General features: G+C 44.0%; 1 protein-coding gene across 1 annotated transcript in view; it reads right to left on the reverse strand.

The window, feature by feature from the left end:
* The window catches only part of CFAP95 (cilia and flagella associated protein 95), a 52,372-nt gene that overhangs the window by 8,282 nt on the left and 17,825 nt on the right, over positions 1-26,265 (reverse strand). The window contains exon 5 of the mRNA XM_073634598.1: positions 25,193-25,253. Within this exon, the coding sequence (XP_073490699.1) occupies positions 25,193-25,253 (61 nt within the window). The remainder of the gene's footprint in view (positions 1-25,192; positions 25,254-26,265) is intronic.

Raw genomic sequence — 26,265 nt, forward strand, 5'->3', positions numbered from 1 at the left:
GGATTTCTAAGGGTGTAAATTTTTGATTTCACTCCTCACTACCTATCACAGTTTCGTAGGCCATAAAATGCCAAGATAGCACAACCCCCCCCAAATGACCCCATTTTGGAAAGTAGACACCCCAAGCTATTTGCTGAGAGGTATGGCGAGTAGTTTGCAGACCTCACTTTTTGTCACAAAGTTTTGAAAATTGAAAAAAGAAAAAAAAAAAAATTTTTCTTGTCTTTCTTCATTTTCGAAAACAAATGAGAGCTGCAAAATACTCACCATGCCTCTCAGCAAATAGCTTGGGGTGTCTACTTTCCAAAATGGGGTCATTTGGGGGGGAGTTGTGCTATCTTGGCATTTTATGGCCTACGAAACTGTGATCGGTAGTGAGGAGTGAAATCAAAAATTTACACCCTTAGAAATCATGAAGGCAGTGATTGGTTTTCGGGGCCCTGTATGCAGCTAGGCCCCAAAAAAGTCCCACACATGTGGTATCCCCATACTCAGAAGCAGCAGAATGTATTTTGGGGTGTAATTCCCCATATGCCCATGGCATGTTTGAGAAATATATCATTTAGTGACAACTTTGTGCAAAAAAAAAAAGTTTGTCACTTTCCCGCAACTTGTGGCAAAATATAAAATATTCCATGGACTCAACATGCATCTCAACAAATAGCTTGGGGTGTCTACTTTCAAAAATGGGGTCATTTGGGGGGGGGGTTTGTGCCATCTGGGCATTTTATGGCCTTCAAAACTGTGATAGGTAGCGAGGAGTGAAATCAAAAGTTTACACCCTTAGAAAGCTTGAAGGCGGTGCTTGGTTTTCGGGGTCCCGTACGCAGCTAGGCTCCCAAAAAGTGTCACACATGTGGTATCCCCGAACTCAGGAGAAGCAACAGAATGTATTTTGGGGTGTAATTTCACATATTCCCATGGCATGTTTGAGCAACATATCATTTAGTGTAAACTTTGTGCAAAAAAAAAAATTTTGTCTTTTTCCCGCAACTTGTGTCACAATATAAATATTCCATGGACTCAACATGCCTCTCAGCAAATAGCTTGGGGTGTCTACTTTCCAAAATGGGGTCATTTGGGGGGGTTTGAACTGTCCTGGCATTTTATGCACAACATTTAGAAGCTTATATCACCCACTCTTCTAACCACTTGAAGACAAAGCCCTTTCTGACACTTTTTGTTTACATAAAAAAAATATTTTTTTTTGCAAAAAAATTACTTTGAACCCCCCAAACATTATATATTTTTTTAAAGCAAAGGCCCTACAGATTAAAATGGTGAGTGTTTCATTTTTTTTTTTCACACGGTATTTGCGCAGCAATTTTTCAAACGTATTTTTTTGGGAAAAAACACACTTTTTAAATTTTAATGCACTAAAACACACTATGTTTCCCAAATGTTTGATGAAATAAAAAAGATGATCTTAGGCCGAGTACATGGATACCAAACACGACATGCTTTAAAATTGCGCACAAATGTGCAGTGGCAACAAACGAAATACATTTTTAAAAGCCTTTACAGGTTACCACTTTAGATTTACAGAGGATCTCTACTGCTAAAATGACTGCCCTCGATCTGACCTTTGCGGTGATACCTCACATGCATGGTGCAATTGCTGTTTACATTTGACACCAGACCGACGCTTGCGTTCGCCTTTGCACGAGAGCGGGGGGGACAGGGGTGTTTTTTTTTTTGTTTTTTTTTCTTTCTTATTTTTTTTGCTTTTTCATCTTATTTTTAAACTGTTCCTTTCATTTTTTTTTTTTTTTTTTTTAGCATTTTTATTGTTATCTCAGGGAATGTAAATATCCCCTATGATAGCAATAGGTAGTGACAGGTACTCTTTTTTGAAAAAATTGGGGTCTATTAGACCCTAGATCTCTTCTCTGCCCTCAAAGCATCTGACCACACCAAGATCGGTGTGATAAAATGCTTTCCCAATTTCCCAATGGCGCTGTTTACATCCAGCGAAATCAAAGTCATAAAATGCTCGTAGCTTCAGGTTTCTTAGGCCATAGAGATGATTGGAGCCATTCTGGTCTCTGATCAGCTCTATGGTCAGCTGGCCGAATCAACGGCTGCATTCTCAGGTTCCCTGTTGGGACAGGAGAGCCAGAGAAAAACATGGAAGACGGTGGGGGGGGGGGCATACCCTCCCACTGCTTGTAAAAGCAGTCTAGAGGCTAATTAGCTGCTAGGATTGCTTTTACAGGAAAGCTGACCGCTGGCTGAAAAGAATGATACCAAGATACCTAAACGTGCAGGCATCATTCTGGTATAACCACTTAAAGCCCAGCAACATACCAGTACCTTGCTGGTCCTTGTTGGGCATATATTGTAAACTTTTTTTTCATGCAGCCTGTGGGCTGAACGAAAAAAAGAGATTGATCGGTGGGTATGCCCACCATTAGAATACCTCCCTTCATCCACCCACTTCTAATGATGGGCATATATGCATATATGCACCTTTTATATATGCCGAAGCATGGGGGCATCCTCCAAATCACTCCTCCGCCCACTGCTGCCCCCACGCTTCGGCATATATGCTGAAGTATGTAACTGTGGTGGTGAAATCACCTCTGACAGCACTGGAGTCACGGCTTTATGTATCGTGGGAGCAAACGCTGTTGCTGTCAAGATGAATAAATCCGCACTGAAACTGAATGGCGTACCTGCTAAGCACATGATGGTTAACAATAAAACAAAGTAATATTACAGTATAACAGTAAGACTTACCACAGCTGCAAAGCAAATACAAAAAAAAATAGTAAAAAATAAAACATTTAACGCAACCTGTGCCTAAAATATATATATGCCGAAGCATGGGGGCATCCTCCTGCAAAACGTAGGAACAAATCGCTCCTCCGCCCACTGCTGCCCCCACGCTTCGGCATATATGCTGAAGTATGTAACTGTGGTGGTGAAATCACCTCCGACAGCGCTGGAGTCACGGCTTTATGTATCGTGGGAGCAAGCGCTGTTGCTGTCAAGATAAATAAATCCGCGCTGCAACTGAATGGCGTACCTGCTAAGCAAATGATGGTTAACAATAAAACTAAATAACATTACAGTATAACAGTAAGACTTACCATACCAGCAAAGCAAATACAAAAAAAACATAGTAAAAAATAAAACATTTAACGCAACCTGTGCCTAAAAAATATATCTATGCCGAAGCATGGGGGCATCCTCCCGCAAAAGGTAGGAGCAAATCGCTCCTCCACCCACTGCTGCCCCCACGCTTCGGCATATATGCTGAAGTATGTAACTGTGGTGGTGAAATCACCTCCGACAGCGCTGGAGTCACGGCTTTATGTATCGTGGGAGCAAACGCTGTTGCTGTCAAGATAAATAAATCCGCGCTGCAGCTGAATGGCGTACCTGAAAACAAAAAAATGGTTAACAATAAAACACAGTAAACTAGGAAAAAATTACATACCTGAAAAGCAAACATGATAAAACATAACAACAATAAAACATTGCAGAATAGAATACAGTAAAAAAGAGCAGAGCAATAGAGAGAGAATAGAGAGAGAGAGAACAATAAAACGACAACTATTTTTGTTTTTTTTATTTTATTTTTTTTTGTGTATTTTATTTTTTTTTACTTTTTTTTTTTTATAACTGTAACTTTATAACTGTAACCGGTTCCAGGTTTGGGTCTCTCAAAATGCGATGGCATCTTGGGAGACCCTGTGAAAGTGTGTTCTAGTCTGTGCAATGCTGTACCCTACGCTAAAACTCAACTAGTGTATGGTAGCGCTCAAAACATTCACCAATGCAAAGACCAGGATTGCCAGGACAGGAGGGACAATAATACTGGGTGTCACGCCTATATCCGCGCTTTCTGCAGACACAACATTTTCTTTGGGGGGCTCGTTGGGTAGGGGTACTCGGGAGAACATAAGGAAAATGCCTCTCATGCAGCCGGCTTACAGCATTTGGTTGGGGAAGGTGAGGTGGAGCACTGTCTGGATACAGAAGGGCTCTGACGATCTCTTCCTGGAATTTAAGGAAGGATCCAGTCTGTCCTGAAGCTCTGTATAGCACATGAGCGTTCAGCAAAGCCAATTGAAATAAGTATACAGACACTTTTTTGTACCAGCGTCTGGCCTTACGGGCAACTAGGTACGGCGCCAACAACTGGTTGTTGAGGTCCACCCCTCCCATGTTAAGGTTATATTCGTGGACACAGAGGGGTTTCTCCACAACACCAGTCGCCGTAGTAATTTGGACCGTCGTGTCTACATGAAGGGAGGTAAGAACGAAAACATTCTTATTGTCCCTCCACTTCATAGCAAGCAAATTATTACACCACAAGCGGGCTCTCTCCCCCAGCCTAAGACGGGAATCTACAAGCCGCTTGGGAAAGCCCCGGCGATTAGATCGCACGGTGCCACATGCTCCAATCTGATGATCAAAAAGGTGACTAAAAAGTGGCACGCTCGTGTAATAACTGTCCACATATAAATGGTACCCTTTTCCGAATAAGAGTGACACCAAGTCCCACACAGTCTTGCCAGTGCTATGTAGTCAGGGCAGTTTGTCGGCTCTACGTGACTATCTTTGCCCTTGTAAACCATAAAACTACATGTATAGCCTGTGGCCCTGTCACAGAGCTTATACATCTTGACCCCGTATCTGGCACGCTTGCTGGGAAGGTACTGTTTGAATGACAAGTGGACAGAAAATTTAATCAGGGACTCATCAACGCAGACAACTTGATGGGGAGTAAACAAGTCTGCAAAACGTTGGTTGAAGTGGTTTACGAGGGGCCGAATTTTGTAGAGCCGATCGTATTCAGGGTCTCCACGAGGACGACAGAGTTCATTGTTGTTGAAGTGCATGAAACACGAGATCTGCTCGTATCGTGCCCTGGTCATGGAGGCAGAGAACAAGGGCATATGGTGAATTGGGTCAGTGGACCAATATGACTGCAACTCACTCTTTTTAGTTATGCCCATGTTGAGGGAAAGGCCCAGAAAGAGCTTAAATTTGGAGACCGTAATTGGTAAATATAAATTGCTTTGGTCTACAATAGATCTATAGAGATCTTCGGTGAAAAACAGTGAATAAAAATCAAGTGGCGTAAAATCAACTGTTTCCACCTGAATGCCGGGTTGGCCAGTGAATGGGGGAAGTATGGGTGCTGCAGAAGTGGTGGGTTCCCAATTAGGATTGGCGAATGCAGCAGGAAGGGCACTATGGGCACGACGGGCCTGTGTTTGTCTTCTTGGTGGCAATGGGACACTACTTGTGCTTGCCACCTCGCCAGCTTGAACTGCACTTATGGGACTCGCCACGTCACCACGTGATACTGCAGTGCTGGATGTACGACCAGGGTGTACTGGTGCTTGCCAGTTCACCAGAAGGAATAGCGGCGCTCCATACGAGAGCCCTGCAGTTCTTGCACATCAAGGACACAAGAAGAAGTTTGGGGTCTGGTACGCCTGACCTTGGCAGGGACCACAACTCCGTCGTCAGAGCTATCTGTCATGGAGCCGCTGTCCTCTACAAGATCGTATTCTGAGCCTGAATCTGACAGATGAGTGACTTCTTCTTCACTATCTGTCATGCTCAGAAACGTGTAGGCCTATTCACTAGTGTACCTTCGATTAGCCATTTTGGGCTCTAAATTTAGTGGTACACTAGTGAGACTCACAGGCAAAAAAGCTCCTGACTGTCAGCGACTGTATCAAAACGCTACCAAAAAACTGTTAGCGATTGCAGGGATCAGGCCTGACTCTGCGAACGCTGCAGTTATGTGTGCTCAGTGTTTTGTAAGTGTCAGTGATCGATCGATACTGCACTTGGGTGGAATGGGCTGGGCTGGGCCGAGGGGCAAAATGCAGGTGCTAGCAGGTATCTGGGCTGATACCGCTAACACTGCATTTTTGGGAACCCTAAACTGCTGGGGATGCTAGTATAGATCTGATCGGATCAGATATCAATCCGTTCAGATACTATAGCACTAAGGGGGGTGTATGGTGCGTGCGTGGGTGTTAGCGGTACTGGCACTTACCTGACGCTGCCTGAGGCGACGCAGACCTTATCTGACCCTAAAACCTAACTTATATCACCGCCGGGCGATCAGGGGGCTAAACCTTTATTAGGTAATAAACGGCGGGTGCCTTAAAACAATAAAAAACAAACTAACTAACCAGCATCACCCGTAACAGTTATACGGTGATCACTAGTGAAAGGGTTAACTATGGGCAATCAGGGGGTTAAAACCTTTATTAGGTAGTATATGGGGGTCCCTGTAGCTATAAAACACTGACGGCGAACCTATATACTTACCTCCCTAACTAGTGTCACCTGTGACACTAATACAGCGATCAGAAAAACGATCGCTTAGTGACACTGGCGACGGGGGGTGATCACGGGGTTAAAACTTTATTAGGGGGAGTTAGGGGGGTACCCTAGACCTAAAGGGGGCTAACCCTAACTGCCCTACCACTTATAACTGTCACAAACTGACACCAATGCAATAATCAGAAAAAAAAAACCTGCTTTTGGTGTCACTGTGACAGGGGGTACAGGGGGGTGATCGGGGGGTGAAAAGTGTGCCTGCGTGTTCTACTGAAAGTGTAGTGTTGGTGCAAACTTACTTGATGTCTTCTCTCCTCGGCGCCGGAACGAAAAGACCGGCTCGAGGAGAGATGACATCACTTCCTCCGCTTCTGTTTACATTACAGAAGCCGAGGAAGCATTTAATTTGCCAGGAGCGGTCGCGAGGGGGGAGCCACAAATGAGTGGCCTCCCCCTCATCTGTGATTGCCCCTGAGGATAATCCGACCGCCGCAGGCACCGGGGGGGTTCCGATCGGACCCCCCGCCCGCGGGCAGGCAAGGACGTATAGGTAAGTCCTTATGCCTGCCCGTGCCATTGTGCCGACGTACATCGTCGTGCGGCGGTTGGCAAGTGGTTAAGGTCATTTTTTTTCCTCATTAATGTACACACAACGCACCCCATATGGACAGAAAAACACATAATTGTTGACATTTTTGCAGATTTATTAAAAAAGAAAAATTGAAATATCACATGGTCTTAAGTATTCAGACCCTTTGCTGTGACACTCATATATTTAACTCAGGTGCTGTCTATTTATTCTGATCATCCTTGAGAGGGTTGTACACCTTCATTTGAGTCCAGCTGTGTTTGATTATATTGATTGGACTTGAATAGGAAAGCCACACACCTGTCTATATAAGACCTTACAGCTCACAGTGCATGTCAGAGCAAATGAAGAGCTCAGAGACAGAATTGTGGCAAGGCACAGATGTGGCCAAGATTACAAAAAAAAAAATCTGCTGCACTTAAGGTTCCTAAGAGCACAGTGGCCTCCATAATCCTTAAATGGAAGATGTTTGGGACGACCAGAACCCTTCCTAGAACTGACCGTCCAGCCAAACTGAGCTTCGGGGGAGAAGAAGCTTGGTGAGAGAGGTAAAGAAGAACCCAAAGATCACTGTGGCTGAGCTCCAGAGATGCAGTCGGGAGATGGGAGAAGGTTGTAGAAAGTCAACCAGCACTGCAGTCCTCCAACAGTCGGGGCTTTATGGCAGAGTGGCCCGACGGAAGCCTCTCCTCAGTGCAAGACACATGATAGCCCGCATGGAGTTTGCTAAAAAACACCCGAAAGACTCCAAGATGGTGAGAAATAAGATTCTTTGGTCTGATGAGACCAATATAGAACTTTTTGGCCTTAATTCTAAGCGGTATGTGTGGAGAAAACCAGGTACTGCTCATCACCTGTCCAATACAGTCCCAACAGTGAAGCATGGTGGTGGCAGCATCATGCTGTGGGGGCGTTTTTCAGCTGCAGGGACAGGACGACTGGTTGCAATCGAGGGAAAGATGAATGCGGCCAAGTACAGGGATATCCTGGACGAAAACTTTCTCCAGAGTGTTCAGGACCTCACACTGGGCCTGGGTTTACCTTCCAACAAGACAATGACCCTATGCACACAGATAAAATAACAAAGAAGTGGCTTCACAACAACTCCGTTACTGTTCTTGAATGGCCCAGCCAGAGTCCTGACTTAAACACAATTGAGCATCTCTGGAGAGACCTAAAAATGGCTGTCCACCAATGTTTACCATCCAATCTGACAGAACTGGAGAGGATCTGCAAGGAGGAATAGCAGAGGATCCCCAAATCCAGGTGTGCTGTATTAGATCAAAAGGGTGCTTCTACTAAATACTGAGCAAAGGGTCTGAATACTTAGGACCATGTGATATTTCAGTTTTTCTTTTTTAATAAATCTGCAAAAATGTCAACAATTCTGTGTTTTTCTGTCACTATGGGGTGCTGTGTGTACATGAGGAAAAAAAATGAACTTACCGTAAATGATTTTAGCAAATGGCTGCAATATAACAAAGAGTAAAAAATGTAATGTAATGTCTGAATACTTTCCGTCCCCACTGTATGTGCCACTTTGTGTTGGTCTACCACATAAAATCCCAATAAAATACATTTTTGTAACATAACATGTGGAAAATGTTAAGGGGTATGAATACTTTTTCAAGGCACTGTATTTACTCTGCTGTGATTTATACTGGTTTATTAATAGGATTCTGGTTACTTTCAATCCACATCAGCGTAGCCTGTCTCATTACACTTTTGGTTGGTTCTCAAGCCCTACGCCACGGAAGCCATTGTTCCCAAACACTGCACTGATGATGATCAACAAGCTTTACACAACTGTAAATAGTTTGGAATAAATATCAGCATACTATTAGGCTTGTGATCCTATGGATAGGAAAACACTCACCTGCTTTGTGTGTGCTTCCTTGTTGGCTTTGGCAGCATTGTGTTATGCCGCGTACACACGAGCTGACTTTTCGACGGACTAGGTCCGGCGGACCGGACTCCGGAACATCTGACCGTGTGTGGGCTCCAGCGGACTTTTTTTCCCAAAAGTCCGACGGTCCTAGAAATAAAACATGTTTCAAATCTTTCCGACGGACTCGAGTCCGGTCAAAAAGTCTGCTCGTCTGTATGCTAGTCCGATGGACAAAAACCGACGCTAGGGCAGCTATTGGCTACTGGCTATGAACTTCCTTATTTTAGTCCGGTCGTACGTCATCACGTACGAATCCGTCGGACTTTGGTTGATCGTGTGTAGGCAAGTCCGTTCATTTGAAAGTCCATCTGAAAGTCCGTCGAAAAGTCCGTCCAAAGGTCCGCCGGACCTAGTCCTTTAATGCCAAAAATGCTGCAGAATTATTATTTCTGCACATTTGATGATGGGGAGAAAGCAGGTAAAGTAAGTATGCATGCTGTGTGGCTATTTGTATCAGTGTTTGTTATATGTTCGTCTCTGTTGGGAAACTGTGCAGCTGTATTTTTCTTGTCTTGCTTTGTGTCACTGTTGTTTTACTAGCTGTGTAAAATGAAAAATATACACCTAAAAAAAAATGCTGCAGAATGTAATTCGCCAGCAAGACAACTACACATATAAGTAGGTGATTGTTCCATATGGGCTGTAAACCAGCCAAAAGGAAGGATTTCTTTAGTATTTACTAAACTTAGGAATAAACATCAGACATACAGACACCTTCTGTTTTAGGCTCCTCTGTGCTGATTATAACCAAAAGTGTATTCTTTACGATTTTTGCATTATTTAAACTCTGCAACTTTGTAATACATTTGCTACCTTACGGGGATCACAGTGGCTAAGTGGTTAGAACTTCCACCTGGCAACACTAGGGTTGCCAATTCGAATCCCAATCACAGCACTACTTGTTCTCCCTGTGCCAACGTGGGTTTCCTCCCACACTCCAAAGACATGCTGGAAATAGGTTCCTGTCTAGATTGGCCCTAGTATTTGTGAGTTAGGGACCTTAGAGTGTACGCTCATTGAGGGCAGGAATGTACAATATATATGTAAAGCGTTGCGTAAATTCAAGGCGCTATAAAGGTTCTTGAAATAAATACAAAAATAATAATAAAGAAATCAGGTCATGAGGATCTGAAATGTCCCATGCAGTAACACAACTGTTATTTTGGATGTTTTTAATGCTTACATCCTTTATAACATGGAATTGCTGAATAAAAATAGAGATATAGATAGTTGTTTGTATTGGTGTAGATTGGAAACCAGTGCTGCATATCCATAGACTCTGGTGGATTCCTTAACTAAATTTTCAAAAATGGCAACTACTCCAATATGTGTCATATTTAGATAATTCAAAAGATCAAACAGTATTAGAAGGTGGCATGCAGTTACATGAAGTTGAGTTAAGGTTGATCTCCAGGAACACCACCCCCACTACCATTTAAAAATACCTAAAAGTTCCTTTAATTAACTTAAAGCGGAGTTCCGCCGGGAAAAAACATTTTTTAAGTCAGCAGCTACAAATACCGCAGTTACTGACTTTTAAAATAAGGACACTTACCTGTCCAGGGTGCCCGCGATGTTCTCACCCGAAGACCACCTGTACTCCAGGTGCAGGCGCCGGCATCTTCAGTAAGGTAATCAGGAAGTGAAGCCTTGTGGCATCACAGCCTGGTTACCCAACTGCGCATGCGCGGGTAACACTGGGCGTTTTGAATGGTCCCTGCTGTCTTCTACGACCTGTGTGTCTCCCAGAAGACAGCGGAGGGGACAGACCAGACATGGCATAGTTCACTGCGGATTCTGCGGCACTCTTTCGCCGAAAGTGGGAGCAAATACCTGTATTAGACAGGTATCTGCTCCCCCCTCCCCCCTGAAAGGAGGCAAATGTGACACCGGAGGGGAGGAACCAGATCAGTGGAAGTTCCATTTCTAGGTGGAACTCTGCTTTAAGTCAATGGTTAAATGACATGCAGGCTCCAGAAGCCTGCAGCAGTGTAATGACATTGCAATGAGGGGTGACAACAAGATTGGGTTGGGAAATGTATAGAGTGTGGCACTGGATCACTGGTCTCTATCCAGAAAGAGGCGCAGACGGAGAAAATTTGATGGTGGAATTAGGTAGGTAGAACGTCATAGTAAAGATTGTCATGGGGGCAGAAAACATTTGCTCAGAGATAATCTTTAATTTTTCTTGAACTTTACATATTTAATGGGGATCAACCTCATTGTTGAATAATAGCATTATCCATTTAGAATTAATTTTCACAGCTGAAAAAAATATTGCAAAAATCTTTTGTATAGTAACTATTCTTGGGAACGTACTTTACGCCCATGTAAGCAAATCAAAAAGATGAATTACTAGGTAGACACAACAATAAACTAATTTTTGGCTGCACAAAAAATAGTATTTCATAAAAGAGGCCCAGTCATTAATTATAATGAAGCATTGTTATTTGCTGAACAAAGTATGGTAAACTGGGATTGGCGGACGGAAATGAAAAATCATTTTTGGAAGAGTTAGTAGGTAATATTTGATCCATCCAAATGAAATCATTAGAGTGAAACTGGTTCTCTTCAACATCTGTTAAGCCATCATGTACAGATATGATCATGTTTCAACAACAAATAACTTTCAGGCTAATCACTGTTAAAATCAACTTGGTAATATAAATATCCTTGCTATTAAAGTTCAAAGAATTAAAAAGAAAACAGTGAAATTGAAAAGCTTCCAGAATAAAAGAACAAAATATTGTAAAAGAACAAAATATTAGGTATTATTTATGGTTGTGTGTCCTAAAAGATAAAATATGAAAATATCTGCCAACAGCCTGTGTGGTCTAGCGAGCATGTACAATCCCTCTTTGTGTGTGTATTATTGATATATTCACTGTAATTATTTAAAAAAACAGATAAAGGGGTGACTCAGCACGAGAGAAAAAGCCCAATGATGCTGTTATGCTGCCCTGTTGTCTTATTTTGGGAGAACACCACAATGGGCTGAAACATTTTTGAGCTCATAACAATTACTAAGGTTTTTGTTCCTTTTGCCATTTTGACTAACCTAGTTAGCCAAAGCAAAGAACAAAATGCTGCTCACTGATGTTGCAGTCAACACAGCTTTGTCCTCCCCCAAAAAACACATTTACTCACACACACACTTGAACATAGCACCCTCAACCTGCCCCCTCATCAGTTCTATGTCTTTCCCAGTCTGCACTAAAGATAAGAGTTCTGAGGCTTTACTCCAGCAAACTCATCATATGGCATGGCGAAAAAAAACCTTTGAAAACACCAGCTACAAGATCTACCAAGTGCTTACTTGCTTTACAGTATTTGACAGGTGACAGAGGACACATCCAAGGCCTCGACAAATTCACCTCTTCTGCAAGGTGACAAAATCACACACCACCTCTCCTCAGAGGTGACATCCTCTTGCTGTTCAATCAGCTTAAAGGAAATTGGAAATGGCTAGGGCCTTCAGTTAAACATCTGGAAAAAATTGTTGCTCACGAAATTTGGGTTTGCTAGGTCAACTTAGGCAATCACTAAAATCAGACATCCCATACTTATGAAGTGAGTTATCCTATATTTTGCCAAAGCAGATGATCCTATAGACTCCCTAAACTAAAGCTTATACTGATGAAATGGAAAAAGAGGAATTTTGACTTATCTGTAAATCCCGTATTTAAGAGAGTACAGTACAGGAGACAGGCAAAGTATTCATAGACCCTGGGTTAGGCTTGTATGGTCAGGTGATTGGACACTGGCAAAGCCTTCAAGGACACACACCCCTGGGCGCCTCCCTTATAATTCTAACCCACTCCATGAATCCTCGGTTTTGTAGCAAGCAATGCAGAGTAACCAAATAATGAATGAGAAGAGTAGGCAACAACTAGGCAAACAAACCTGTGCCAACAGGCCCAAAAACAACAAGGGTCAACATACCCAGTTTCAGAGTGCTGCTGCAAGAACTTTGCTGCTGAAAGCTGCATCCTCAGAAGAATGGACATCTACCTGGTTGAACTTCGAGAAAGTAGGTACAGAGGACCAGGTGACTGCTTTACACAGCTGGGCTACAGAGACCGAGCGCTGAACTGACAGGAAACTCCTAGCAATCTGGTGGAATGTGTCCATAAAAGTGCAGGAAATTTTCCCTTGAGGGAGTAAGCTCTATCAATCATATTTCTTATCCATCTTGGAATGGTGGACTTGAAAGCAGGGTCTCTCTTCCTGATCAAAGCTGCAGCATTAAGGTAGACTCCAATGGCCCTGACTAAGGCCATGCAATAAAGAGAATTTCCTTTGAATGCTGTGGAGCAGGGCATAAGGATAGTAGAACTATGTCCTTATTAAAGTGAAAGAAAGATACCACTTTCAGAAGATAGGATAGTCTTAGGCACAAGACAGCCTTGTCTTTATAATGTATGTTTGGGAGAAGGACCCATTCCCCTTGATCCAGGTGTGGCAGCCGAGGCAGTCTGTTTTCCAGTTTTCCACTCCTGGGATGTGGACTGCAGAGATTGATAGACAGTGAGTTTTCGTACATGAGATTATCTGACATACTTTCTTCAAGGCTGCATATCTCTTGGTGCCCCCTTGATGGTTGCTATAGGCCACAGCCATGGCCCTGGTTGGGTATCCTCACAGAAGGGGGGTCCAATGTTACATCCAAACTGCTCTGAACAACAGGATGTTGATGGGGGGCTTGGCTTCCACAGGTGATAATGTCTGTTCTGGAAGAAAAACCTTTGCTTGAGATGTGTCCAGGGCCAGGCCCAAGTTTTACAGGTGACTGGATAGCAGATTTTTTTTAAATTGATCAACCGAAAGCCTGGAGCATTTGAATTGTCCTGTGGACATGATAGCTGGATAGGAGAGGAGCTCTTCAGGAGAAGGTTGCCTAGATAGCCTGTCACCTGGATATCCTGAGTTCTGAGAAAAGCAAGAAGGGGTGCTTGTGTAAAGGCCAGTGTGACAAGCTGAAAATTATTGTCTACTACTGCAAAGCACAGAAAGCACTGTGAGGTGGATACATGGGAGCATGCAGATACAGATCTTGGATGTCTATGGATGCCATGTAGTCCTCTTGTCTCAGAGGGGCAATTACCAACCTAGCAGATTCCATCCATAATTTTAAAAGTTGAAGATATTTGTCATATTCTGGATTTAAAATCCCTTAACAAATGCCCCCATTGGGCTTTCGTACCAGGAAGTTGTTTAAATTAAATCCTTTGAACCTGACTTGTGGAGGTACTGGCCCAACTACTCCCTGGGACACAAGATGGTTCAGGGCATTCTGTAAATCTGACTGTCCTTTGAGTAGTTTGTGGTTGATCTGAGAGAGGAAAACAGTGAAGAAGGTACGGTTTTGAACTCTGTACTCCTTTGAAACCAAGGACTGAACCTACAGTTCTGGGACACCTGTTACCCAGAGAGAGGCAACCTACAACAGACTCCCCCCCCCCCCCCCACACACTCTTGGGAGTAAGGGCATTCCTTCATTGGGAAGAGGGCTATGGAAAAGACTTGCTGGGCTTTGTGGCCCAGAAAGCTAGGGTTGCACTTCAGTTTTGAAGTTAAAACCTGGGTACAGCGGTTAGATGCTGTGCATTTTGAGGAAGACCAATTCTTTGATGAATTGGTCAAGTGCCTCTCCAAACAGACGTCTGCTTTGAAAAGGCATACATGTGAGACGCTGTACACAGGCAGCTTCAGCTGTCCAAGCTTTTAGTCATTAGATTCTGATCATGTGAATGGAGATCAGGGCTATTCTGAAAATTTGTCTCATGACATGTTCTACGACAGGGGTGTCAAACTCAATTTCATCATGGGCCATAACAGCATTATGGTTTCTCTCAAAGGGCCGGTTGTAAGACTACATCAATTTTTACAGGGCATTTTTTCTCAGAGAATAGGTGCAGGAACTCAACCACGTTCCCCCCTGAACCGCATTGAATGGTGTATGTGGGACAATAAATACAGCCCTCATACCCCCCAAAAGCTTTCTTGCATCTCAGCTACCCAGCCCTGCTCTAGTACCTCCTAGCAGTGTAGACGGCTCTACTTCTCTCCCTCACTTGCAGGGAGATCATTGGTCTTTGCACCTGGGCAAAGATGCGGAACACAGTGCCATATATCACACTGCACCCGCATCTCCCTTGTCCCCACCATGGCTGCAGGCAGAAAGGGATCTGCGAAAGCCGGCAAGCCGGCAAGAGGGAAGCTGGCAACCTGCTCTCTAATTGGTGCCCAAGAGCTTTTAGGTCACACAGAGCATCCAGCGGGCCACATATGGCCAGTGGGCCATGTGTTGGACACCAGGGACCTAGACAATGTGTGAGATTCTTCTGTATCTATTCAACCACTTTTTTCCTCAATCCCTCTTTTGCCTAGTTGTCATATAACATTTAATAAATGTGTAATACATCTGTGATAAAACAATGTATTAAGATTAATACATAATAATAAACAATAGAAAAGCAGCAGTCTGCAGAATGTTAAAGTCCTTTGGTTCAAATGGTCAACAACTGCAGGGCTAGAAGTGAGTCTTCCCTCCATGCAAATTTGACCACCGCCACAAGGTTAGGATGGTAACTCACCAGTTAGACCAAGCTGGATCTCACACGCTGGGAGGTCAACATGAACTAATTTATAATAAAGAGATCCAGGATCAGCAATAATCATTAAACCCATGTTGAGGGCATGCGGCCTGGTAAGGTTCAGGAGGGGGGTGCTCGCTTGTCCCCACTCCCTTTCCTGACCGGCCGGGCTCGTGCTCGGATAAGGGTCTGGTATAGATTTTGGGGGGCCCCCACGCTGTTTTTTTGGTGTAGGGGGTTCCCCTTAAAATCTACACCAGACCTAAGGGCCTGGTATGCTCTTGGAGGGGAACCCATACCGTTTTTTTCATCTAAAATTTGGCGTGGAGTTCCCCCTCAAGATTCATACCAAACACAGTGCCTGGTATTGGCGTGGATCCAAGTCGGATCCCCGCACCAATGTGAACCCGGCCTTAATGTCAGCAATGCTTGTCGTTCATTGGGAAAGGAAAAAACATTTTTCCTTTCCCGATGAGCGAACCAGCTCGGCGCTGGCTCCCGTGACGGGGCTCGCAAGGTGTCAATCTCGCCGATAAAACAGGCGAGATTGACTTCCTTTTCTAGTCCCGTCATACGTCATCACGTTCAAAATGAACGGACTTTCTCCGGACTTTAGAACACACTTTTGTCCGTTCGTTCGGAAGTCCGTCGGAAGTCCGTCGGATAGACCATTGGACATTTGATGCTGAAAAGTCCGCCCGTGTGTACACGGCATAGTAATACTTGAAGGAACATCCATCCTACAAACTACTAGAGCTTCTCAGGCATGACTCTAAAAATGTTAAGCAAAAATTTCTCAATATACAGGTTTGATGGTTGGGCTTCAAACCTTTAAAATGTACCTATTTAACATGGAAAATATCCAATATCATGGCATTGACTTACATATGATGATATGACTGTATGGTAGTGTCTCCGAATACACCAGACAGTGCTTTATCATACTCCTTTTTTCTTGCTTTCAATAATTAACATCATGATAACATCATGATTCAGAAATTCATTATTCTGATATCCGACCCTATTGTTTCTACTCTGTGTCAAAGCTGTTGTCCATCCCGGTCTGTTTCTTATAACCTAAATGCTATAAGGCACTTTGTTTATATTAGCTGTTTTTTTCCCTCTGTTAACATTTATTAAAATCCAATAAAAAATTATTATATCAATTAGATGGATAAAAAGGAGGAATTTTGTGGGACTTTAAATGAGGGTACGCCATGTTGAGAGAAAGTGACAACATAAATAAATACGAAAGTACACTACATGATTTATTTATTGCAATTTACAATACATATCAGATATTTTGTATCAAATAAATAGGTAGTCACCAGACTTACACTAAATATGCTGCTCATAGCATGCAATACAAATATAAAGTAGACATTGCAAATATACATGGTATAATAAATCGATTGACAGACAAATATAATAAAAACAAGTAACTGTTGGCATCTAGTGGCACTCTACGCGTTTCCTGGCGTTACAGCCATTCATCAGGAGTGTTATAGGGTATTGTACTAGGAAGGAAAAAACAGGGATTAATGATAGTACCCTTAGAATAAGGGGGGGCAGGGGAATCAAGTCCCAACAAGGTGGAGATAGATTGGGATACTTACTGACAACCTCAAAGCCAAGTCCAGTATCAGCCAAGGAAGACGGAGGCACGAGGCATGATGTCTCCCCCGGGGTTGAAACGGGGAAACCCTCCAAGGAAGGAGAACAGCACCCGGAGCCCAGCATAGTGGTCACAGCATGATCCAATAGGCTATGTGTACACCAAAGGTGCATGGTGTTCCTAGAAAAATGTGTAAAAAAAAAGGGGATTAGTTAGATGTGTAAAGGTGTGAAAGTAATGGAGAAAAAATGTCTATGTGTTCCCACATGGGGACTACATGAGGGAGTGTATGTGAAAAAAAACCAAGTAAGGGGAGAAAAACATAACAAAAATAAAAAAAATACCAAAAGGGATGCCTGATTGGCGGTCTGGCCAATCAGGCATGACGCTAACGGGGCCCCTCCCTGGGATTAAGTATATCAGTAGCCTTGGAGCAGCTGGCGGTTCATTTGCTTGTTTCAATCACAGGGAAGCACAGCCTGATCCTGCACGCAGGTTATTCCCTTTTGCTGGGAGATCAGCCATCCCTTTTGGTATGTTTTTTTTATTTTTGTTATGTTTTTCTCCCCTTACTTGTTTTTTTTTCACATACACTCCCTCATGTAGTCCCCTTGTGGGAACACATAGACATTTTTTCTCCATTACTTTCACACCTTTACACATCTAACTAATCCCCTTTTTTTGACACATTTTTCTAGGAACACCATGCACCTTCAGTGTACAAATAGCCTATTGGATCATGCTGTGACCACTATGCTGGGCTCCGGGCGCTGTTCTCCTTCCTTGGAGGGTTTCCCAGTTTCAACCCCAGGGGAGACATCATACCTTGTGCCCCCATCTTCCTTGGCTGATACCGGACTTGGCTTTGAGGTTGTCAGTAAGTATCCCAAACTATCTCCACCTTGTTGGGACTTGATTCCCCTGCTCCCCCTTATTCTAAGGGTACTATCATTAATCCATGTTTTTTCCTTCCTAGTACAATACCCTATAACACTCCTGATGAATAGCTGTAACGACAGGAAACGCGTAGAGTGCCACTAGATATCAACAGTTACTTGTTTTTATTATATTTGTCTTTCAATCGATTTATTATACCATGTATATTTGCCATGTCTACTTTATATTTGTATTGCATGCTATGAGCAGCATATTTAGTGTAAGCCTGGTGACTACCTATTTGATACAAAATATCTGATATGTATTGTAAATTGCAATAAATAAATCATGTACAATACTTTCATATTTATGTTGTCACTTTATCTCAACATGGTGTACTATCATTTAAAGTCCCACAAAATTCCTCCTTTTTATCCACTAAATCAGGGATGGAGGCCGCCATGTGTTTCGTACAGTGTGTGTCAGGTCACGTCCATTTACTGTATATCAATTAGATGTTTTCAATTTTCTGGAAACAATTACTGTAGGGGAGAGCTCCAGATGAAAGTTAAATAACCCATCAAAGCTGCTTTACTGCTGGACTATAACCCTATGTTCACACCAATGCGTTTTTTAGTGCATTTTGCAGTTTGCAGAAACGCACTACAGTCCATTTAACATGGTTTCCTATGGTACTAATTCACATCTATGCATTTTGCAGCCGGTGCGTTTTTGGAAAGCGTCAGGGCGCAGAGGTGCCGCCCCCTCTCTCCGGCCACCCCTCTAGCACCAATAGATAGATTCATGCATAGGGGGTAGCTGCCGTTGTCACCTCCTATTCAGGCACTCAGACTCTTTTTGGGTGCCTGAATTACAGCGACTTGTTTTTTTTTGCTGGGCGCTCGCAGGTCACTCAGCTGTGTTAGAAAAGCAAATGAATATTCGCTTTCCTAACACTAAACCACCTCTCCGTGCTCGGATCTGTTACCCGTCACCTGATTGGCTGAAACGACAGGCTCTGTGATTGGACGCCTATCAGGAAAGAGAGGATGGGAGAAGACATCGAGGAGTTGTCCCATCGCCGCCGAGGGCAAGTACAGACGGCGGGCGAGGGGCACACTGGCAGCATTTGATATGGCACAGTGAGGCTGCATTTGATGGGGCACAGTGAGGCTGCATTTGATGGGGCACAGTGAGGCTGCATTTGATGGGGCACAGTGAGGCTGCATTTGATGGGGCACAGTGAGGCTGCATTTTATGGGTCAGGGACTTTTTCCCCGCGATTTGCAGTTCAATGGAGCTGCACAAGAAACACAAAATGTGTATTTTTGATGCGATTTTTGATGTGTTTTGCGGTTCTTATTTTACCATTGTATATAGCTGGTTGCTAAGCAGGGGGCTGGGAAGCCGCCTGCCGTGTCCTTAGCAACCGATGAGTCATCAGCCGTCAGCAGTGTTATCCGCTGAAAGCTGAATGTAAAAAAAATATATATACATTTGACCGGCAAAAAAAGTGCGAAAAAAAAAACGGCATGGGGTTACCTCCCAGGTCCATACCAGGCCCTTCAAGTCTAGTATGGATTCGGATGGGAACCCCACGCCAATATTTTTTTTTTAATTGGCGTGGGCACCCCAAAATCCATACCAGACCCTTATCCGAGCATGCCACCCCGCAGGTCAGGAAAGGGAGGGGACGAGCGAGCGCCCCCCCCCGCCCCTCCCCTCCTGAACCATACTAGGCTGCATGCCCTCAACATGGGGAGGGGGCTGCATGCTTTGGAGCAGGGGGGGCTCTGCGTCCCCCACCCCAAAAGCACCTTGCCGCCATGTTGATGAGGACAAGGGCCTCTTCCCGACAACCCTAGCCAGTGGTCTGCGGGCGGGGGCTTATCAGAATCTGTAAGCCCCCCTTTAAGAAGGGGTCCCCTAGATTCCGGCCCCCCTCCCCTTATGTGAATGGGTATTGGGTACATCAAACTCTTACCCATTCACCAAAAAAGCAGTGATATGTAATAAAAACACAAGAGCCGGTTTTTGACAATTCCTTTATTAACCCCCCTGGTGGTATGATTATGTCAGATTTTTGTGTCTCAGAGCGGTACATTGTTTTGCATAGAAATTTGGCGTTTTATATTTTAGGCCTGTAATTCTGAGTAATAATACACTTAAATATGTCCAAACAAGAGTCTAGTAGATATCCTGGGTAAGATAAAGTTTGAAACACTAAATCATAAATTATAATATAATAAATATCTATAAATAATTATAAAAAATAATAATATGATAATAATAAAATTAATTTCCCCACGATTCACTATCGCTCAATTCTGCAAGTGTTCTAATCTACTATCGCTGTTTTCTAGACCACTTTTGACGTACAAACACTTTTTTGGTTGCCATGGACGTTCTCAAGTTTCTAGGCAGTAAGAACAGTATATACAATATAAAAGTGCATTAAGGGAATTAGACAAAGTATTAGGGACAAAAGGTATATGAAATGATTTCATACAGTAATGTAATCTGTAAGATTACAGTGTACTGTATGTGTTATGAATTTTAAACTTGCCGCCGGGCTCCGCGCCCATGCATCGCGACGCTCGCAGGGAACGGAGCCCGGCACAAAGAGGCATCGGGCAGCGGACACAGCCCACAGATACAGCGGGGGGACATTGCATGATCCTGGGGACAAGGTAGGTACACTGCACCAGGATCTTGAGATGCTATCCCGAGTGTGGCTCGGGGTTACCACTAATGGTACTGAAATTTAACCCCGCGCCACACTCGGGAATACCACCAGGGAGGTTAATAGCCCTGTCTTCTCTAGCTGTCTGTTCCTGTTATCTTCTCCTCCCCGCCGTCTCCTCCTCGAGCTGTCTCTTCCCGCTGTCTTCTCCTTCCCGCCTTCTCCTCCTCGAACTGTCTCTTCCAGCTGTCTTCTCCTTCTCACCGTCTCTTCCCTCCGTCTTCTCCTCAAGCTGTCTCTTCCCACCGTCTCTTCCTACTGCTGTCTTCTTCCTTGCCGCTGGTTACCCGCTAAAAAATAGTAAAAAGCTGCTCTTGTTCTATTAATGTCTTTATCTGTTTTGTAGTCTCCCGCTCTCTGTCAACTCTTATATAGCCATGGGGCGTGGCCTTCCGATGACATCACCCAAAGAGGCCGCCCCTTGTGACAAGGGGCGGGCTCTCCGGGTGACGTCAATGGATGGTCACGCCCCATGGCTAAATAAGAGTCGCCAGAGAGTGGGTGACAACAAAACAGATGAAGACATCAACAGAACAAGAGCAGCTTTTTTAATTTTTTTAGCGGGTAATCAGCGGTGAGGAAGAAGACAGCAGCGGCGGGAAGAGACAGCTCGAGGAGAAGATGGCTAGAGAAGACAGAGCTATTAATAAAAGGAATTGTCAAAAACCAGCTCTTGTGTTTTTATTACATTTCACTGCTTTTTTGGTGAATGGGTAGGGGTACGATGTACCCCTACCCATTCACATGGTGGGGGCGAGATCTGGGGCCCCCCTTCTTAAAGGGGGGCTTTCAGATTCCGATAAGCCCCCCACCCTCAGTGCCCTAGCCAGTGGTTATCGTAAAGAGGCCCTTGTCCTCATCAACAGGGGGGCAAGGTGCTTTGGGGTGGGGGGGGCGCAGAGCCCCCCTGCCCCAAAGCACCCACGCTCCCACGTTAAGGGTCTGGTTTGGATTTTGGGGGGACCCCACACCATTTAAAAAAAAAAAATTGGCGTGGGGGTCCCCTCCGAATCCATACTAGACCTGAAGGGCCTGGTATGGACCTGGGGAGGAATCCCACGCCTTTTGTTTCGCTAACTTTTTTACCGGCAAATTTTTTTTTTTTTTTACATTCAGCTTTTAGCGGGAACCCCGCAGACAGCTGATGACTCATCGTTTGCTAAGAACGCGGCGGCCGGCTTCCCATCCCCCTCCTTAGCAACCAGCTATATACGGTGTGTTTTACAGTGCGTTTAAACAGAAAAAAAGAGCAAAATGCATGAAAAAAAGGCATAAAAAACACTGGTTTAGAATCGCAAAATGCACTGAAAAACGTGTCTGTAAAACACATCAAGCGCAGCCGCATAGATAAGAACCTAGACTCAATGGTATTTTTTTATTAAATGGATTTCAGCTATAAGCATTACCATTGTATAAAAAATACAGAGTCACCCCAATCATTAACAATGAATTTGCTAAGCAGACAGCATCTACTCCTTTAGTAAATAAACCCTAATTGAGTCTTGTGTCGGTGATTGCAAAAAGGAAGTGGGGACCAGTGGCGGTGTGTCCATAAGGGCACACGGGCGCCGCCCCCTCTCTCCAGCCACCCCTCTAGCACCAATAGATAGATTCATGCATTGCATGAATCTATCTATGGCCGCCGCTGCCACCCCCGCTGCCACCCCCTATTCAGGCGCCCGGGCGCCGGGCTCCTGAATTACAGCGGCAGGGTTTTTTTTAAGCACCTGATTAGAGCCATAGGCCCTAACAGGCGTCAAAAATGCTGGGCGCTCACAGGTCACTCAGCTGTGTTAGAAAAGCAAATTAATATTCGCTTTCCTAACACTAAACCCCTTCTCCGCCAATCAGGTGCTCGGATCTGTTACCCATCACCTGATTGGCTGAAACGACAGGTGCTGTGATTGGACACCTATCTGGAAAGAGAGGATGGGAGAAGACATCGAGGAGCTGTCCCACCGCCACCGAGACAGGGTAAGTACAGACGGCGGGTGGGGGGCACACTTGATATGGCACAGTGAGGCTGCGTTTGATGGGGCACAGTGAGGTTGCATTTGATGGGGCACAGTGAGGCTGCATTTGATGGGGCACAGTGAGGCTGCATTTGATGGGGCACAGTGAGGCTGCATTTGATGGGCACAGTGAGGCTGCATTTGATGGGGCACAGTGAGGCTGCATTTGATGAGGTACAGTGAGGTTGCATTTGATGGGCACAGTGAGGCTGCATTTGATGAGCACAGTGGCTGCATTTGATGGGCACAGTGGCTGTATATGATGTCACAGTGGCTGCATATGATGGGCACAGTGACTACATTCGATGCTGCACAGTGGCTGCATAAGATGGGCACAGTGGCTGCATAAGATGGGCACAGTAGCAGTATTTGATGGGGCACAGTGGCAGCATTTGATGGCACAGTGGCAGCATTTGATGGGACAGTGGAAGCATTTGATATGGCACAGTGGCTGCGTTTGATGGGCACAGTGGCTGCGTTTGATGGGCAGAGTGGCTGCGTTTGATGGGCAGAGTGGCTGTGTTTGAAGGCACAGTGGCTGTGTTTGATGGTACAGTGGCGGCAATTGATGAGCACAGTGGCTGCGTTTGATGGCACAGTGGCTGCGTTTGATGGTACAGTGGCGGCAATTGATGGGCACAGTGGCTGCATTTGATGGCACAGTGGCTGCGTTTGATGGTACAGTGGCGGCAATTGATGGGCACAGTGGCTGCATTTGATGGCACAGTGTCTGCGATTGACGGTACAGTGAGGCTGCAATTGATGGGGTTTTTTTTCAGAATTTTTCAGATTGTGTGCGTTCCCCCAAAATGTTTGAGCACCAGCCGTCACTGGTGGGGACGCAGGTATCCAGAGGTAATACTAAAGCAGAGAAGTCTCATTGCTTAGGAATCCAAGAGATATAAAAATTCAGTAGCTCAACCCACTGAGTTAGACATACAAATTAATTAACATTACTGGGTGATTTGACCCTTTGATCATGTAGGTCCCATAGTTGCTTACATATACAGTCAGGTCCATAAATATTAGGACATCTAAACAATTCTAATCTTTTTGGCTCTATACACCACCACAATGGATTTGAAATGAAACTAACTGAAGTCTGGAATGCATAGACATCACCAGACGCTGGGTTTCATCCCTGGTGATGCTCTGCCAGGCCTCTACTGTAACTGTCTTCAGTTTCTGCAAGTGAAATGCATGCTCAATCGGATTCAGGTCAGGTGATTGACTTGGCCATTGCGCAACATTCCACTTCTTTCCCTTAAAAAACGTTTTGGTTGCTTTCGCAGTATGCTTCGGGTCATTGTCCATCTGCACTGTGAAACGCCGTCCAATGAGTTCTGAAGCATTTTGCTGAATATGAGCAGATAATATTGCCCGAAACACTTCAGAATTCGTCCTGCTGCTTTTGTCAGCAGTCACATCATCAATAAATACAAGAGAACCAGTTCCATTGGCAGCCATACATGCCCACACCATGACACTACCACCACCATGCTTCACTGATGAGGTGGTATGCTTTGGATCATGAGCAGTTCCTTTCCTTCTCCATACTCTTCTCTTCCCATCACTCTGGTACAAGTTGATCTTGGTCTCATCTGTCCATAGGATGTTGTTCCAGAACTGTGAAGGCTTTTTTAGATGTTGTTTGGCAAACTCTAATCTGGCCTTCCTGTTTTTGAGGCTCACCAATGGTTTACATCTTGTGGTGAACCCTCTGTATTCACTCTGGTGAAGTCTTCTCTTGATTGCCGACTTTGACACACATACACCTACCTCCTGGAGAGTGTTCTTGATCTGGCCAACTGTTGTGAAGGTGTTTTCTTCACCAGGGAAAGAATTCTTCGGTCATCCACCACAGTTGTTTTCCGTGGTCTTCCGGGTCTTTTGGTGTTGTTGAGCTCACAGGTGCGTTCTTTCTTTTTAAGGATGTTCCAAACAGTTGATTTGGCCACACCTAATGTTTTTGCTATCTCTCTGATGGGTTTGTTTTGTTTTTTTTTCAGCCTAATGATAGCTTGCTTCACTGATAGTGACAGCTCTTTGGATCTCATATTGAGAGTTGACAGCAACAGATTCCAAATGCAAATAGCACACTTGAAATTAACTCTGGACCTTTTATCTGCTCCTTGTAAATGGGATAATAAGGGAATAACACACACACCTGGCCATGGAACAGCTGAGCAGCCAATTGTCCCATTACTTTTGGTCCCTTAAAAAGTGGGAGGCACATATACAAACTGTTGTAATTCCTATACTGTTCATCTGATTTGGATGTAAATACCCTCAAATTAAAGCTGAAAGTCTGCAGTTAAAGCACATCTTGTTTGTTTCATTTCAAATCCATTGTGGTGGTGTATCGAGCCAAAAAGATTAGAATTGTGTCGATGTCCCAATATTTATGGACCTAACTGTAGTAAAACAAATCAAAACTCCAGTTTTAGTAATATTTCAAACTAAAATAAATAGAGATGTAAACCAAAAGAAATACTTACTAAAGTTGCTGTGCAAGGATAAGGGGCCACATAGTCTGTAGCATATGTCGTGTCCAGATTTCTACAAAGTAGAGCAAAAAAGCAAAATAATCACAATCAACATTTAAATACATGTTTATATCTATAAAGAAAAAAAATGTATATAATTTCATAGTCTTGATAAAAACTGGCTTTAGTCATAGTACAACTAACTTTTGCTATTTTGCAATTTGTGTTCTGATGAAGCAGTCTAAGACCCCATACACACTATTAGATTTTCTGCAGATTTTTGTTTTCAGATTTACCAAAACCATGTAGTGCAAGGGCCTGCCTGATTGCATACTAATTGAAACTTTTAAGGTTTGACCTCATATTATATGGTTTTGGTAAATCTGAAGACAAAAATCTGCAGAGAATCTAAGTGTGTATGGGGTCTAAGGCTCGGTTCACACTGCCACGACCTGAAAGTCGGGTGACTTGCGGTGCAACTTTGCCAGGCAACTTCCTGGCGACTTCAGTACTACTTTGATAGAAGTATAGAATAGCAGAGAATAGAAGTTGGATAGAAGTCACCTTGAAGTAGTACAGCAGGGATATGCAATTAGCGGACCTCCAGATGTTGCAGAACTACAAGTCCCATGAGGCTTAGCAAGACTCTGACAGCCACGAGCATGACACCCAGAGGCAGAGCATGATGGGACTTGTAGTTGTGCAACAGCTGGAGGTCCGCTAATTGCATATCGCTGTAGTACAGTAACCTTTTCTGAAGGCGGAGCAATTTCAGTAGAGCTATTTAGGACAGCTCTCATTGACTAACATGGGATTTCTCACATCACGCGACTAGTTGGATCCCAAGGCGCAGCAGTGTGAACCGAGCCCAAGTCTTAAATGTTTCACCATTTTAGTTTGCATATAAAATGTAATAATGCAAAGTTTCTTTCTTGTGTTGATGGTATACCATGGTAGAACACGCTGCTCCTTTGGAAAAATACAGAAATAATAGAAACCGACTTTACATCCTGACAGACTATTTTTTTAATTAGCAAAAAAAAGGCCCTGTTATTTTGCACAGTTTGAGTTATGAGATGAAAGAG

Source organism: Aquarana catesbeiana, linkage group LG01 (genome assembly GCF_042186555.1).
Source record: "Aquarana catesbeiana isolate 2022-GZ linkage group LG01, ASM4218655v1, whole genome shotgun sequence".
Classification (NCBI taxonomy): domain Eukaryota; kingdom Metazoa; phylum Chordata; class Amphibia; order Anura; family Ranidae; genus Aquarana; species Aquarana catesbeiana.